Source organism: Berghia stephanieae, chromosome 10, assembly GCF_034508935.2.
Source record: "Berghia stephanieae isolate SIO BIC M18660-M18661 chromosome 10, UCSD_Bste_1.3, whole genome shotgun sequence".
NCBI lineage: Eukaryota > Metazoa > Mollusca > Gastropoda > Nudibranchia > Aeolidiidae > Berghia > Berghia stephanieae.
Window position 1 is genome coordinate 39,349,345 of NC_088369.1, and position 17,500 is coordinate 39,366,844.

The window sequence follows — 17,500 nt, forward strand, 5'->3', positions numbered from 1 at the left end:
GGCTCATTGAGCCGCCAAAGAATCGTTTGTCCAGAGACGTTCAATCCCAATCTTGTGCAGAAAAATATCTCGACGGAGTGTGACATGAGTCTTCTATTGATTGACCTATCTGGATCCCCAGCCCTGCTTGTAAAGGTTTCATAAAATATTGACATTAATTACATTAATTGTTTGTTTTAAAATAAAATACAAATGATTTTATTAACTTTCTTGCTTTTTTTTCATCCTATTAAAAAAACAACAAAACAACAACAAAAAAAAACCCAACAAAAAACAAAAACAACAAAAACAAAAAACAAAAACAGGTGAACCAGGTTTCCCCGGTTTGGGTGGTATATCCGGGCTGCGTGGATTCCCTGGTGACCCCGGAGACCGTGGTGTGAAAGGTTACCCAGGACGAGGTATCGACGGCATCGGGCCAAAAGGTCAAGACGGATTCCCTGGAGACATCGGAGAGCCTGGTCTGCCTGGAGAAAACGGTTTACCTGGCGTGGATGGAGACCGAGGTGAGGCATTATATTTGTTTTTTGTTCTGTTTTTGGGTATTGGGGGGGGGGGGATTAAAGAGGTTTTACGGCGCTTGCGACACGTTTAGGTCATTTCAGCGCCAGTAGTAGTAGCGTATGGCTGCACCTCCAAATTTATTTCGTCAACCCAGCTTCTAAAGTCTTCCTCCGCCCTAAGGACGGTTTCGTAGCCACCTTCAAGTTCAGTGACTGGGCAGTGGAGGACGATGTAATCGCTGGTCTCTGGGGCTGCCTGACTTGAAAGTGAAAAAATTATGGAAATAAAAAGTAAAGGTACCCAGGAATAAAAGACAATTAAGACTGGTTTAAATAGGGAAAAGATGTAGATTCCAAGAGCACACTATCAATGTACTTAGTTTGAGATAATCTAAAAGACACCATAAGATCCATGAGAAAAGATAATAATTTAGATTAATAATTTAGAATTATTTATTTTAATAATGATAATAATAATAATAATAATAATAATAATAATAATAATAATAATAATAATAATAATAATAATAATAATGATGATGGTAATGATGATGTTGATGATGATGATGATGATGATGATGATGATGATGATGATGATGATAAAATTTCTTAACATATAATGTTCATGATGTCTAATAATATGTTTTCCCCCACCGATTTGCAGGAATCCGAGGTGATGACTGCCCTCGCTGCCCTGACGGAGAGCCTGGTCGCGATGGAGACGACGGAGAAAGAGGATACCCAGGTATGATCCACTGTGGCGTCATTTCGTTTTGCCATTCTTTGTTGTAATTATTTAAGCGTTCATAGCAATGAGCAAAACAATATCGCCACCAAAATCATGATCATCACAAACATCAACATCGTCTCACTATAGGACGTCGGGTATCCTTCTTCTTCTTCTTCTTCTTCTTCTTCTTCTTCTTTTTCTTCTTCTTCTTAATTTCCTCCCTTTCCTCCTCCTCCTTCTTCTCTTCTTCTTCTTCCTCCTCCTCCTCCTCCTCTTTTCTTCTTCTTCTTCTTCTTCTTCTTCTTCTTCTTCTTCTTCTTCTTCTTCTTCTTCTTCTTCTTCTTCTTCTTCTTCTTCTTCTTCTTCTTCTTTTCTTCTTCTTCTTCTTCTTCTTCTTCTTCTTCTTCTTCTTCTTCTTCTTCTTCTTCTTCTTCTTCTTCTTCTTCTTCTTCTTCTTCTTCTTCTTCTTCTTCTTCTTCTTTTTCTTCTTCTTTTTCTTCTTCTTCATGTTAATCACTTTCATTATTTTCTTCGTTCTGTGCCATAGGTTTGGATGGAACAGACGGAGTAGAAGGAGTCATTGGGGTCAAAGGTGAACCTGGAGAATCTGGTCTTCCTGGCCCTCCTGGTATTCGAGGACAACCGGTATGGATGAATTACATCCCTTGATTTTCTTTGGCATTTTAGTTTTTTAGCAGACTTTTCTACTATCCAGTACTACAACAATTCTGCGTAGAGCTACACATTTCTGACTCCTGCTTCATAATTTTATTATAGTGATCTTAATCTCAATAAAACTTGTTGTCAACATAAGATTGGTGTCAGAGCTTTTAAATAGAAAATAAGAGAGTGACAGTAGGCATCCTTCCGTCTCAAGAAACGATGGTTTGCGCCTTGTATGACTTTGGTTTCATCAGTCTTGTTGAGAGCAGCGACGGGTGTGACTCAGCAGACCGATCCTTGCATGGCAGTCTCTACCGCAGTTGCTGCACACGTAGTTTGACTGTGTTTTTGGTGTTTCGTTCTGCTGCCTCTCTTTTCTCCTTGCTCTCCTCTCCTCAAACTTCTTCTTTCTCCTCTCCTCGCCTCTCTTCACTCCCTCCCTCACCGCATATCTCCAGCCTCTGCGGTCGGCAGCAAGCGATTCCCACGCGTTTGAGTTGATGCCTGTCAGTTTCATGTCTCGTTTGCAGACATCATAGAAACGCAGAGCTGGGCGGCGGGTTGGTCGCCATCCAGAAGCTAGTTCGCCGTACATGATGTCTTTGGGTACGCGCCCATCTTCCATCCTGTGTACATGACCAAGCCATCGCATACGTCACCGGCGGTATAAATACTAAATAAATACTAGATAACTTTAAAGCGTAGGCAAATAGATTATAATTCACTTCCCGTTGGTTAAACTGCCGAAGTCTGAAACGAGACACTTTTTTATTATGACCAATCAAAAAAGATACAATGATGGTTCGTCCGTTACGAAGCATTAACCAATCAGAATATGTCCTACTATTTACCCGTTTCTTCCCCCTTCACTATTTACATTATGTCCTTTATGAAAAGGCCCTAGATACCCTTAGTCCATGTCAAACACACAAATAGGTCGGTCCAATTAGTGAATGTTCATCACAATATATTATTGACACACTGGTAAATGAATTGCATCGCAAAACCTGACGAGAGGGTGCATTTTTTTCAAACATCTGTGTTAAAATTATGAGTGATGCTCAGGATCTGTGGGTTGTTTAATCCGGGTGATAGGTAGGCTATGGTTGGCTATGGATCTTCGGTTCACGGTCAGCGGTTGATTTCACGGCCAACATATACTTTATTAAATATTTTCGAGGCAAAAATGAAACAACTTAAATGTTTATTCAACTACTTTTAATACGATAACTGAGATTATTTTCAAAAGTGTATGTAATGTATGTTGATTGAAAAACTGAAGGCTCACACTATAAGATAAGAGTTAAAAAGGCATCCATGTCAATAGCTTGGCAGGCAAAGCAACCAGAGGTCAAAAAGGAACCATCAATACTCTTCAACAGTCGTAACGTCACTTCCTTCCTAATGACGCATGGTAACTTAGTAACACTGGCTCTAAACTATCGGAACAATGGCGGACGCCCGTATGAAATATTTCCCCGGCGAGCATAAAAGCGTATCCAGAGGGAAAAAAACTCCAATAAATTTGATCATGTTTTGACTTTTACACATTCTGATCACAAGGCATATGAAAAGTTCTAGCCAGCATGAAGAATAAGAAGTAATGATTTTCTTTGTTTAGAATCAAGATGGCCGCCGTTGCCAGGCGGCCTGACATCAGACTATTGAATCCAATTACAATGATATCAGTCTTCGAAGAAGTGTCGCTTGCTTGTCGCTTTGTCAGATTGGTGGTCGGTCTTCTTAACCTGTCGATAGTTGAAGTATACGTCTTCTGACAAATATATTAATATTTGATTTTGATTTCTTCTTCTTCTTCTTTTTTCTTCTTCTTCTTCTTCTTCTTCTTCTTCTTCTTCTTCTTCTTCTTCTTCTTCTTCTTCTTCTTCTTCTTTTTCTTCTTCTTCGTCTTCTTCATAATCATCATCATCATTTTCTTCATCATCATCATCATTTTCTTCATCCTCATCATCATCATCATCATCATCATCATCATCATCATCTTCTTCTTCTTCTTCTTCGTCTTCTTCTTCTTCTTCTTCTTCTTCTTCTTCTTCTTCTTCTTCTTCTTCTTCTTCTTCTTCTTCTTCCCTCCTTCTCCTCCTCCTCCTCTTCTTCTTCTTCTTCTTCTTCTTCTTCTTCTTCTTCTTCTTCTTCTTCTTCTTCTTCTTCCCTCCTCCTGCTCCTCCTCCTCCTCAGCTCTTGCTTCCTCCGTCTCCTCGTTCTCCTCTCCTTCGTTTCATTCTCCCCCTCCTCCTCCTCCTCCTCCTCCTCCTCCTCCGTCTTCACTTCCACATAATATAAATGTAGTCAAACACGATTTATTTTTGTCGTAGTTTTAATGCTCTAATAATTTTTATCTCCAGGGATTCCAAGGACGATCCGGTCCTGACGGAGAAGACGGCTTCAAGGGAGAGCCTGGCGAGGTCATCGGAATCGACATCAACCTTTATGTCGGGGACCCCGGAGAGAAAGGTGACATCGGATACACTGGTTCACCAGGTTTGGGAGGCCCTATGGGAGGCACTGGGCCTCGTGGCTCCCCAGGAAGATACGGAAACAAAGGCATGCAGGTAGGCGCGGCTATGTGGTCTTGTGATAATATGACACTCGCTTTCAGATCGGAAGGTCCTTGGTTTGGCGCGTAGTTGAGTCCTTGGAAAAGGCTCTTTACTCACATTCTCTCCCCGTACTCAGGTGTAAAACGAGTACCTGGCCGTTGACAGCGTTGTCTCTGTCAGAAAAATTGGAAATATCGCTTAACTTGCGACATGTTTCGTTTTGCATGTTACGTGTTGTTGTTGGTCATCAGGGACCCCTTGTAAAGTGCTTTGAGCACATTTCGTGGATATTGCGCTATATAAAAGATCAATCAAATTTTTTTTAAAGGGTGGTGGAGATATCTGACAAATTGATTTGTGGATTGTTGCTTTCTGTTGTTGTTGTTGTTGTTGTTGTTGTTTGTGTTGTTGTCTGTTGCTGTTGTTGTTGTTGTTGCTGTTGTTGATGTTGTTGTTGTTGCTGTCATTGAGGTCAAAATAAACTTTGCATTATAGGCACAATCATCATTATCATCATCATCATCATCATCATCATCATCATCATCATCATCACCACCAACACCAACACCACCAGCACCACCACTACCAAACACCACCACCACTACAACACCAAGAAAATCCCCCCCCCCTCCTCTTCTACCTCTACCAATCACAACTTCAGCCAGTGCCGCTATTTTCCTTTCCCCACAGGGCGAACCTGGTGTCACTGGAGATGACGGTCTGGATGGTCTCGATGGCCGACCAGGTACAGCATAGATTAAATACCATATGTGACCCTTCGCCTCAAAACGGTATTAAGTCGGGATGGTTAAGATGTTGAAAATTGAATTTATAGCCAGAAATATCAGACTTGTGTTGAGTTTGTATGCTTTATTGAGGAGAATGGATACCGTATTTTACGGTGCTAATGCCAACAATTTTTATTTTTGACCAGTTTTATCATTAAATTCGGCGTTTAAGCATCTGGTCCATTCCGACATAATACCGTTTTGAGACGATGGGTCACACATGTTCACTTAATTAATCACCATACACAATATGTACCTCAGTGTTGCACTTATTCCTAGCTTGGTTCTAAACGATGAAAATCGGTACTTTTTATTATTCATGCTGGCTAGAACTTTTTCACGTGTCATGTGATCAGAATGTATAAAAGTCAAAACATGATCAGATCTATAATGTTTTTCTCCCCTGGATACACTTTTATGCTCGTCGGAGAAGTATTTCATGAGGGTGTCCTCCATTAGAACCTGTTACTAAGTTACTATGCGTCATTACGAGGGAAGTGACGTCACGACTATTGAAGTCTATTGGGTGTTTCATGTCTTGACTGAAGACGGAATATGTCACAAAGTGCGCACGTAAACCGTATGCTTATGTAGCGCAGTTTGCAACCTTGTTTATGTGTGCTATATTCAAGCTACGACACCGATCAATAACCAAACACAATACGTTGATAAAGGTTTTGAAGCTAAATGAAGATATATTTTATTACAATATAACAAAGATATTATGAGATATGAAGATGAAATGATAGATGTCATAAGTATGAAATCAAATGGATGGATGACAAATTGATGGAGATGGTGTGATGATGAATATGATATGAAAGCGATATGAAAATATATAATTAAATCAATTAATTATCAATACTTTACCAAACCGCTACCACATCAGACAATCTCACAGATAGGTTGCAACCATCACAGTCATACAGGCAACTAATAATTAACTAACTAACTAAACACAATCCAGACGTGTAGAAGAAAGCCAAAAGAGTGTCCTTGATATTCAACAAAAACTGTAAGGTTGTTCTAATATTGTTAATTTGTCTCTTCTTGAAATTGTTCTGATTTCACAGTATTCATAAACAGATCAATTGTTTCTCAATGTTCTGATATTAAAATAAGCAAATGGTTCTTCACAGGTAACTTATAAAACAGGCAAATGTTCAGTTTCTATTAGTGTCAAGCTATGAGCGTATAGCCTAAAGTTGGCTTGTTAAAGCCCAGCCTCCAACGGCTCATTCACTTTAAAGAAAGAAAATGATTTTGTTATCACATGATAATCATACGAATATAACTCTATCTATATTCGAACTCATTCAATATGTTTACTTTAAATGAGTAAATATTATTTTACTTTAACCAATCAATTTATTAATGTTGATTAATATTGCTTTACTTTGTAGATATGAAATAATAATGCTTTATAGTAAGAAAAGCTTATTTTCTTTACAACAAGAATATATTATACAATTAATTTAATTATCTGATTAATTAATTGAGACTCAAAAGTTAAAGTGATATTATGATATTAATATCAAAACACAATCATAATTGTAATCACAACATATTATTCAAAATCTCACCAGAGCCGAACAGATTATAGAAATCACAAATTAAGTCTACACAAGACTTTAATCAAACTCTACACAAGAGTTATAACACAACTTGATTCAGCTCAAACTTTGAGCACCACAAAGTCTACACAAGACTTAAATCACACTCTACACAAGAGTTAACACAAAACGTGTTTCAGCTCGAACTTTGAGCACTACAAAGTCTACACAAGACTTTAATCCAACTCTACACAAGAGTTAAACAAATGAGCCTAAAAGACTCCGCTGTGGTTATCGCTTAGAGACTATGAGCCTAAAAGACTCCGCTGTCTGGTCTCTTTTGAGACAATGAGCCTAAAAGACTCCGCTGAGTGGTCTGAAGAAACTGCTCAAAACTCTGGCATTTATAGGCAAAAATCAAGCAAACGAAGCAAAATTCTACCCACACAACCGGATGTTAGTCATATCCGTAAACATCTGAAATTCCTTAAAACTCCCCCAGATTCCATAATCATGGACAACAACAACCCATCCTGATACCGGACATCCTCATATCAAGGATAAATAAATTCGTCAGCCCCATAGTTACGAGATATCAATCAAGCCATACCATAACAAAGTCACTCCCGTAGAATACAGGGATCCTACTTTGCTTATAAGTTTACGGAGAAAACAAGATTGATGCCTTTCTCACAATAACACCCACACTACGTAGTTTAATTCAAACTTCCGGGCCATAGGTGCATGATCTGATAAGACCTGTATCAACAAAAGAAGGGTTGTTCCGGAGGGATTACAATAACAACAACAACTAATACTACGACGACGTACATCCTGTCGTAAACTGACGCCTACACGGAAGCATTTCGTTACATATCTCCCCCCTAAGACTAAATTTGGTACAACATTTAGTTAAATCAACGAAATGCCTCAAGATCACATCGATCTCGACAATTATTCGGGCTCATTGTTGTCCCTTCCTTCGACAGACAACATCGGCATCACCCATCCACACTTCAACTCCACCTTGCCGTGTGTCATGCATTTCGGTGGTTCATGATCCTTGTTTTCGTCAAAACATGGAAGTCGAGGACTCTTAACAGTGGGAGCATGAGTAAATGATCGAATGTCACTTGTCATACTGTCGTTGTTGGAGGAAGCCTGACACTCCGACTTTAACCTAAGCAGTTCAAGCTCTTTCTCCATCAGAGCTTCTTGCCTTTGAGCTCGTGCTCTGCTTATCTCCTCCTCTTCTTTGGCACGTTCTCTCTCCTTCTCTTTTCTCTCTTCATCTTCTTGTAACTGGGCTGTCACCCAAGCACGGAGATCTTCACCCCTTAACTCCAATTTTTCTCCAGGTTTAATTAATCTTTCCACATCCATCTCTAGGACAATTAATCAAACCAATTCAAATTCAAATAAACAAACTTCAATATGTTTATCGACACTGTTGCCGTAAATGTTACTTTCACGTAGAATAAAGTGGTATTACAAGTAACCTTATTAACGATATGCGGTCAATATAGATCCCAAAACAGATTCAAAACAGGCAATTAATACCGATTCCTACACGGAATTCAACATTGATCTATATATAGACTCAAATATAGAATCAAAACAAATTTACTACAGGTCCTAACACAGAACCAACGCTTCACCCAGATTCCTACACAGAATCAAAACATTGACTTAATATAGACGTATATTAGAGTCAAAACAACTGATTTAATACAGGTCCTCACACGGAACCAACGCTTCACCCAGATTCCCCACACGGAATCAACACAATAGCTTCACCCAGATTCCTCACACGGAATCAACAAAATAGCTTCACCCAGATTCCCCACACGGAATCATAAAAACTATCTTCACCCAGATTCTTTCTCAGAATCAACAAAATAACTTCACCCAGATTCTTTCTCAGAATCAACAAAATATCTTCACCCAGATTCTTTCTTAGAATCAACAAAATATCTTCACCCAGATTCTCTCTTAGAATCAACAAAATATCTTCACCCAGATTCTCTCTTAGAATCAACAAAATATCTTCACCCAGATTCTTTCTTAGAATCAACAAAATGTCTTCACCCAGATTCTCTCTCAGAATCAACAAAATATCTTCACCCAGATTCTTTCTTAGAATCAACAAAATGTCTTCACCCAGATTCTCTCTCAGAATCAACAAAATATCTTCACCCAGATTCTTTCTTAGAATCAACAAAATGTCTTCACCCAGATTCTCTCTCAGAATCAACAAAATATCTTCACCCAGATTCTCTCTCAGAATCAACAAAATATCTTCACCCAGATTCTTTCTTAGAATCAACAAAATATCTTCACCCAGATTCTTACACAGAATCAACAAAATGTCTTCACCCAGATTCTCTCTCAGAATCAATACCTTGACTTACTATATGTGCATAGAAAGTCAGAACAAATGATTTAATACAGATCCTCACACGGGACCGACACAATATTCTCCCAGATTCCTACACGGAATCAAATTACCCCAACAACCACCTTCGTTCCTTACAAAAGGGAGAGGGGGGACAATGGAGGCTTTACAGCGCGAGTACCGCTTTCGCGCTAAGTCAGTGATCCGTATCACTATGTCAGATGACTGACAACTTAGAACCGAACAAATGAAAATTACCAGAATAACTTGTATTACACCTTGCGTATAATGACAGTCTTATAACCATTAAATGGATACCAATTTGCTTTAAGCTCAAAGATAGTATCTATCTCAAGTTTGAAACAACTCCCTAACCTGTCTCAACAATTGTTTGGTCGCGATGTCTCTTGAATGCACAACAATAAGAATCCCACTTCTGACACCAAATTATGTCACAAAGTGCGCACGTAAACCGTATGCTTATGTAGCGCAGTTTGCAACCTTGTTTATGTGTGCTATATTCAAGCTACGACACCGATCAATAACCAAACACAATACGTTGATAAAGGTTTTGAAGCTAAATGAAGATATATTTTATTACAATATAACAAAGATATTATGAGATATGAAGATGAAATGATAGATGTCATAAGTATGAAATCAAATGGATGGATGACAAATTGATGGAGATGGTGTGATGATGAATATGATATGAAAGCGATATGAAAATATATAATTAAATCAATTAATTATCAATACTTTACCAAACCGCTACCACATCAGACAATCTCACAGATAGGTTGCAACCATCACAGTCATACAGGCAACTAATAATTAACTAACTAACTAAACACAATCCAGACGTGTAGAAGAAAGCCAAAAGAGTGTCCTTGATATTCAACAAAAACTGTAAGGTTGTTCTAATATTGTTAATTTGTCTCTTCTTGAAATTGTTCTGATTTCACAGTATTCATAAACAGATCAATTGTTTCTCAATGTTCTGATATTAAAATAAGCAAATGGTTCTTCACAGGTAACTTATAAAACAGGCAAATGTTCAGTTTCTATTAGTGTCAAGCTATGAGCGTATAGCCTAAAGTTGGCTTGTTAAAGCCCAGCCTCCAACGGCTCATTCACTTTAAAGAAAGAAAATGATTTTGTTATCACATGATAATCATACGAATATAACTCTATCTATATTCGAACTCATTCAATATGTTTACTTTAAATGAGTAAATATTATTTTACTTTAACCAATCAATTTATTAATGTTGATTAATATTGCTTTACTTTGTAGATATGAAATAATAATGCTTTATAGTAAGAAAAGCTTATTTTCTTTACAACAAGAATATATTATACAATTAATTTAATTATCTGATTAATTAATTGAGACTCAAAAGTTAAAGTGATATTATGATATTAATATCAAAACACAATCATAATTGTAATCACAACATATTATTCAAAATCTCACCAGAGCCGAACAGATTATAGAAATCACAAATTAAGTCTACACAAGACTTTAATCAAACTCTACACAAGAGTTATAACACAACTTGATTCAGCTCAAACTTTGAGCACCACAAAGTCTACACAAGACTTAAATCACACTCTACACAAGAGTTAACACAAAACGTGTTTCAGCTCGAACTTTGAGCACTACAAAGTCTACACAAGACTTTAATCCAACTCTACACAAGAGTTAAACAAATGAGCCTAAAAGACTCCGCTGTGGTTATCGCTTAGAGACTATGAGCCTAAAAGACTCCGCTGTCTGGTCTCTTTTGAGACAATGAGCCTAAAAGACTCCGCTGAGTGGTCTGAAGAAACTGCTCAAAACTCTGGCATTTATAGGCAAAAATCAAGCAAACGAAGCAAAATTCTACCCACACAACCGGATGTTAGTCATATCCGTAAACATCTGAAATTCCTTAAAACTCCCCCAGATTCCATAATCATGGACAACAACAACCCATCCTGATACCGGACATCCTCATATCAAGGATAAATAAATTCGTCAGCCCCATAGTTACGAGATATCAATCAAGCCATACCATAACAAAGTCACTCCCGTAGAATACAGGGATCCTACTTTGCTTATAAGTTTACGGAGAAAACAAGATTGATGCCTTTCTCACAATAACACCCACACTACGTAGTTTAATTCAAACTTCCGGGCCATAGGTGCATGATCTGATAAGACCTGTATCAACAAAAGAAGGGTTGTTCCGGAGGGATTACAATAACAACAACAACTAATACTACGACGACGTACATCCTGTCGTAAACTGACGCCTACACGGAAGCATTTCGTTACATAATATTACAGATTAACTTTTCCTTAATATTTCAAAATCGCATTTTTCACATTCCGTTGGTGTCAGCTTAACTTAATGGATCATCTACAAAGTAGAAAACGGTAAGGGCTGCCTGAAACCGATGATCGTAAAATACTAACGAAAGAGTGAAAATAGAGAGGCTTCGTATGGGAACAAAACAGACAATGGACGTTTCGGGTACAAACCCTTCGTCAGCACAGCAATACACAAATAAACGTGGAAAACAAATAAAATATAACACAGAAGACAAAAGTTTTTTTTTGCATTATCTTTCATTTGATTCCACGTTTATTTGTGTATTATTGTGCTGACGAAGGATTTTACCCGAAACGTCCATTGTCTGTTTTGTTCCCATACGTAGCCTCTCCATTTTCACTCTTTCGTTAATATTTTGGATCATCTACAGTAACATAATTTTTAAAGAAGTTATCATGTCACCTCTGTCTTGCAAACCGCCATTGAACACGTTCGTCAATGGACATGGGCGCTCTATGATTTATTATATGAATATGAGTATGAGAATGAGTATGAGTTCATCGTAGAGGGCCGATGTAGCACGCCAGAATGACTCTATCGCCAAAAAGACTCTAGAGTTAACTTGGCGTACGCGAGACAGACTCTAGAGTTAGCCTCGCGGCCGCAAGACTACCTCTAGAGTATGCCTCGCGTACGCCAATTTAACTCTAGAGTCTTTTTTTGGTAGAGTCATTCTCGCGTGGTACACCGAAACTACTGTGTCAGCACTAGATTTTTTAATTATTTTTTTTTGGAAATACTGTGAATTCATCTCTTACTTTGTGAAGCTGTTGATTTGTACTTTTTTTTAATTTAAAAAATAAATATTTTGTCGTTAATAAGGAAAAGTCAAATTTTAGGATGGTTTCAAAAAAAGACTCTAGAGTTAACTTGGCGTACGCCAGACAGACTCTAGAGTTAGCCTCGCGGCCGCGAGACTAACTCTAGAGTGTGCCTCGCGTACGCCAATTTAACTCTAGAGTCTTTTTGGCGATAGAGTCATTTTCGCGTGGTACACCGGTGGCCCGTTGATGGTCTTTGGATCGGTCTCCACCAACTTGTGGAGGTTGAAAGGCTGGCCAGCTTCAATGGGAAATCGGTGCTGTATTTTAGATCCTGCAGGAAACTGTCAATTTGGCTTTTAAAGCTGTTTATGCTTGGCGCTATAAATTTTTTTTCAGGCAGTTTTTTTTAAAAAGATCACTTTGTTTAACCCTCTCCTTACCAACTATAGGAAAATCGTCACATTCGTTACGATACAACCAACATTTCTCTTATTCAAATTTCTTTTGTACATCATAAAAAGTAAAGAAAATGAACAGTGTGTTGTAGAGCATGTTTTGCTACAGAAATTATTTATCGCAAAAATTTTACTGTTATTTCGTCTGAGTGATAACAAATGTATTTTTGTGGTAGTTGGGTGTGAAGGTTTGGAGAAAATCTTGAAAATGGCTGGTAATGAGAGGGTTAATTCCCACACGCATAAACTTCCATTAAGAATCATTCTTACTTACATGAATCCTTCTCTCTTTGCAGGTGTCCCCGGTATTAAAGGAGAGAGAGGTTATTCCCGCTCTGGACGCAAGGGAGATAAGGGTATCGCTGGTATCCCAGGTTTGGACGGACTTCCAGGTTTCAGAGGAGATAAAGGTAATAATCATTAATTAACGAATAATAATAATAATAATAATAATAATAATAATAATAATAATAATAATAATAATAATAATAATAATAATAATAATACTAATAATAATAGTAATAAATAATAATAATAATAATAATAATAATAATAATAATAATAATAATAATAAAATAATAATAATAATAATATAATAATAATAAATAATAATAATAATAAATAATATAATAATAACAATAATAATAATAATAATAATGATAATAATAAATAATAATAATATATAATAATAATAATAATAATAATAATAATAATAATAATAATAATAATAATAATAATAATAATAATAATAATAATAATAATAATAATAATAATAATAATAATAATAATAATAATATATAATAATATAATAATAATAATAATATCATAATGGAAGATTATCAAACATTTATCCTCGTTTATCTCAGGTCTAAGAGGAGACCGAGGAACCCTTGTGGACGGTATGAAGGGAGACATTGGTGCCCCTGGACGAGACGGCTTTGACGGCTTCCCTGGAGAAAAGGGAGATGTTGGTAAGTGGTAATTTAAATCTTCGCAAGAAGTTTAAAGGGGCATGTGTGTGTGTGTGGTTGTGTGTGTGTGTGGTTGTGTGTGAGTGAGTGTGTGTGTGTGGTTGTGTGTGAGTGAGTGTGTGTGTGTGGTTGTGTGTGAGTATGTGCTTGTTTGTGTGTATTCCCTCTTCAAGAAATGTCTCGGTCCTATCAATGCTGCAAAAAAATGCACCGCAGAATGCTTGTGCATAAATGTGTTTGTGATAATGCGTTGAGTCTAGAACCGCTCTATGCTCGAGATACCCAGCCAGGACACCGAGACATCAGGTAGCGTTGATTGTAGAGCGCCCCCATCCCCCCCCCCTCCCCCCCAAGTGAATAGCGTATTTTGCAGTGTCATTTTCATGGCCAGGTGGAGGGTAACAGTCGGGTCCTAGGTTCAACTCTCGATAACCGCAAAGTTTTTACTCTCTATTGTCTTCTGGCAATCTTCTACATATTTTAAAAAAATAAAACAAAAATAAAATTCCCTTTATTCATCCCCACGGGGAAATTTGTCTTCAGGGTCTATTCCAAGTAAAGACTGGAATAACCCAGGTGTCAGCCGCACAGCAGGGCCGCAAAGTGAGCTAGGGCGAGGTGTCTTGCTCAAGGCCACCCAGCGCGGCGGGTACTCGAACTCGGTACCTTTTAGGTACGAAGCAAAGACCGTACCGCTGAGCCACGCTGTCCAGTTTAATTTCTTATTATAATCAACATAAGTGCCTACTCCACTCACTTAAAAAAAACCCAAACAAATCGATTTTATAGATAGTATGCGCTTGGCTAAGAAGCTCATAACATTGCCATCCGAAAGTATTACGGACCATCACACAAAACTGTGTGTATCCTTGAACTTTTATAGTCTGGTTAATACAGTTTAGTGAGAAATACTCATAAACGCGGATGGCAAAAAACAATAACAAAGAGTGACGTCGTCTTCAAACTATCTTTTCTTTCCATGTCAGGTTTGAACGGAGAGCCCGGAATTATGGGATTGAACGGTTTCCCCGGTCTTCCGGGCACCAAGGGACGGGCGGGCTTACCTGGCCTACCAGGACTTCAAGGCACAGACGGCCCCAAGGGGTACCCGGGCGCCTCAGGGGATGACGGGCCTCCTGGTTTCCCCGGTCGTCGAGGTGGTGTGGGAGATAATGGCCTGCCTGGAAATCCTGGACCCAAGGTAAGAGTTTACAAATCAATACATCATCATCATCATCATCATCATCATCATCATCATCATCATCATCATCATCATCATCTTCTTCTTCTTCTTCTTCTTCTTCTTCTTCTTCTTCTTCTTCTTCTTTTTCTTCTTCTTCTCTTCCCTTTTCTTTTCTTCTTTATTATTTTCCTCCTCTTCTCATCTTCTACATGGTCGTCGTCGTCGTCGTCGTCGTCGTCCTCCTCCTCCTCCTCCTCATCATCATCATCATCCTCATCATCCTCATCAATTTGATCCACTCCTTGTTGTGGTCAGTGAGTATTATTCACTCTAAGTGAATATCAGTCTCATCGACAATGAGCACAATTCACTCTGTTTTTTCGAGTGGTAGCGATGTCACCTCTTTCTCCTCTCCTTTCCCAATGTTGTTTTCTCTCTCGTCCTTTCACGCTAATTATATGTCTCTGCTCTTTTTCTTTCTTCCTTTCTTTCTCTTCCTTATTCCGTTTTGAAGCCATGGGTAACAAATAAACATCCTTGATTTTTGTCTTCTTCTTTATAATGGGAGCGATCTATATTCATGTTTTCGTCAAACCAAGTCACCAATCAAATGATTTGTTGCTGTCCAACGAGTGGATGTTTCTTAACAAATGTAAACACTCTGTTTTGTTCATGAACGGTGTAAACATACCCATGTGTCAAGCTGAATGAAATGACCAATCGTGATGTTAGATATTTCAAAAGCTGTGAACACTTTTCACTACTTGGGTCGCTTTGAGCACATTTTGCAATGTGACCAATGACCTCGAGCACATGGAAATGTAATAAAGATAGGATGCGCTTGGCTAAGAAGCTCATAACATTGCCATCCAGAAGTATAACGGACCAACACACAAAACTGTGTGTATCCATGAACTTTTATAGTCGGGTTAAAACTGTTCAGCTAGCATTACTCATAAACGCGGATGGCAAAAAAACAAAAAACAAAAACAATAACAAAGACCTGAGTGACGTCATCTTCGAACTATCTATAGATAGTATGCAGATGACGTCACTCAGGTCTTTGTTATTGTTTTTGCCATCCGCGTTTGTGAGTTGTTCTCACCAAACTGTATTAACCAGACTATAAAAGTTCATGGTTACACAGAGTTTGTGTGTTGGTTCGTTATACTTCCGGATGGCAATGTTGTGAACTCCTTGGCCAAGCGCATTCTATCTATAGATAGTATGCGGTTGGCTAAGAAGCTCACAACATTGCCATCCGGAAGTACAACGGACCAACACACAAACTCTGTGTAACCATGAACTTTTATAGTCTGGTTAATACAGTTTAGTGAGAACAACTCACAAACGCGGATGGCAAAAACCATAACAAAGGCCTGAGTGACGTCATCTGCATACTATCTATAGATCCCTCCCATTGATTTTTTAAAATTCATTTTTATTTTAGGGATCGCCCGGTCCTCGAGGACAGTTAGCAAGTCAGACAATATATGGACAAAAGGGAGACAGAGGACCCCGAGGAGATACTGGCCAACCTGGATTTGACGGGCTTGATGGAGCACAGGGCGCCAAAGGAGAGGGTGGAGGCTCTGGCGAGAAAGGTAAGGGAGATCATGTGATCAATTTTATTCCTTTCAATATGGTACTAGGCTAGAGTTTACCAGTTTTGGAAAACCAAATTTCATGTTGGATGTTTAAAACTGTAAAGTCTTTAGTTTTTACTCCTTAAGAAAATTTTTTCTTTCCTTCTGAATAAAATATGCAAACTTAATACAAGTCTCTAGATTATAGCAATATAATCATTAATCAGCACTTAAATTATCAGATTTAATTCCCTTATGAGGCAATGAGTAACAAATGTCTCAAGACCTCAACAACCCCATACATCTATTTTCGGAGCAGGATCGAACCTTTAACCTTTAGGCCTCGATATGTGTGTCAAACACGTTGGACCATCTAGTTGCATATATAGAAGTTTATAGTGTTAAACTTCAACGACTGGTCATGTCATTCTTCTCTCTGTTTCTCTTTATTCAGGTGATCGCGGTTTTGCTGGACCTCCTGGCTTTGATGGTCTTCCTGGTTTGCCCGGACTGAAAGGTTACCCCGGAGAGTTCGGTCTGCAAGGTTTGCGTGGGCGAGACGGCACACCGGGTAAGTATGTGTTCCTACGTGGTGTGTAATGTGTTGTTTTCACGAACCAGATGGGCAAAAACTTAACACGTTTAGGAATGGGAGCGGTCTTTATTCATGTTGCCGTCCAACCGAGTCATCAATCATGTGATTTGTTGCTGTCCAACGATTGGACATTTCTGAAATAATGTAAACACTCTGCTTTGTTTATAAAAGTTGTAAACATACCCATTTGTGAAGCTGAACACAATGACCAATCGTAATGTTAGATAGTTCAAAATCTCTGAACAATTTTCACTATGTAGATCACTTTGAGGACATTTTGCAATGTGACCAATGACCTGGAGCACATGGAAAGTTAATATAGATCGTGCCCTTCATGGTTTGTCGGGTCTGCGTGGACTAGACAGCACAACTGGT

General features: G+C 38.3%; 1 protein-coding gene across 2 annotated transcripts in view; it reads left to right on the forward strand.

Annotated features, from left to right (window-relative positions):
• Positions 1 to 17,500, forward strand: part of LOC144981109 (uncharacterized) — an 89,277-nt gene that overhangs the window by 32,023 nt on the left and 39,754 nt on the right. For both annotated transcript variants that reach the window (XM_078929239.1, XM_078929240.1), the window contains exons 16-25: positions 306 to 506; positions 1,168 to 1,248; positions 1,781 to 1,878; positions 4,263 to 4,469; positions 5,148 to 5,202; positions 13,087 to 13,200; positions 13,657 to 13,761; positions 14,748 to 14,962; positions 16,395 to 16,548; positions 16,985 to 17,101. In XM_078929239.1, the coding sequence (XP_078785365.1) occupies positions 306 to 506; positions 1,168 to 1,248; positions 1,781 to 1,878; positions 4,263 to 4,469; positions 5,148 to 5,202; positions 13,087 to 13,200; positions 13,657 to 13,761; positions 14,748 to 14,962; positions 16,395 to 16,548; positions 16,985 to 17,101 (1,347 nt within the window). The remainder of the gene's footprint in view (positions 1 to 305; positions 507 to 1,167; positions 1,249 to 1,780; positions 1,879 to 4,262; positions 4,470 to 5,147; positions 5,203 to 13,086; positions 13,201 to 13,656; positions 13,762 to 14,747; positions 14,963 to 16,394; positions 16,549 to 16,984; positions 17,102 to 17,500) is intronic.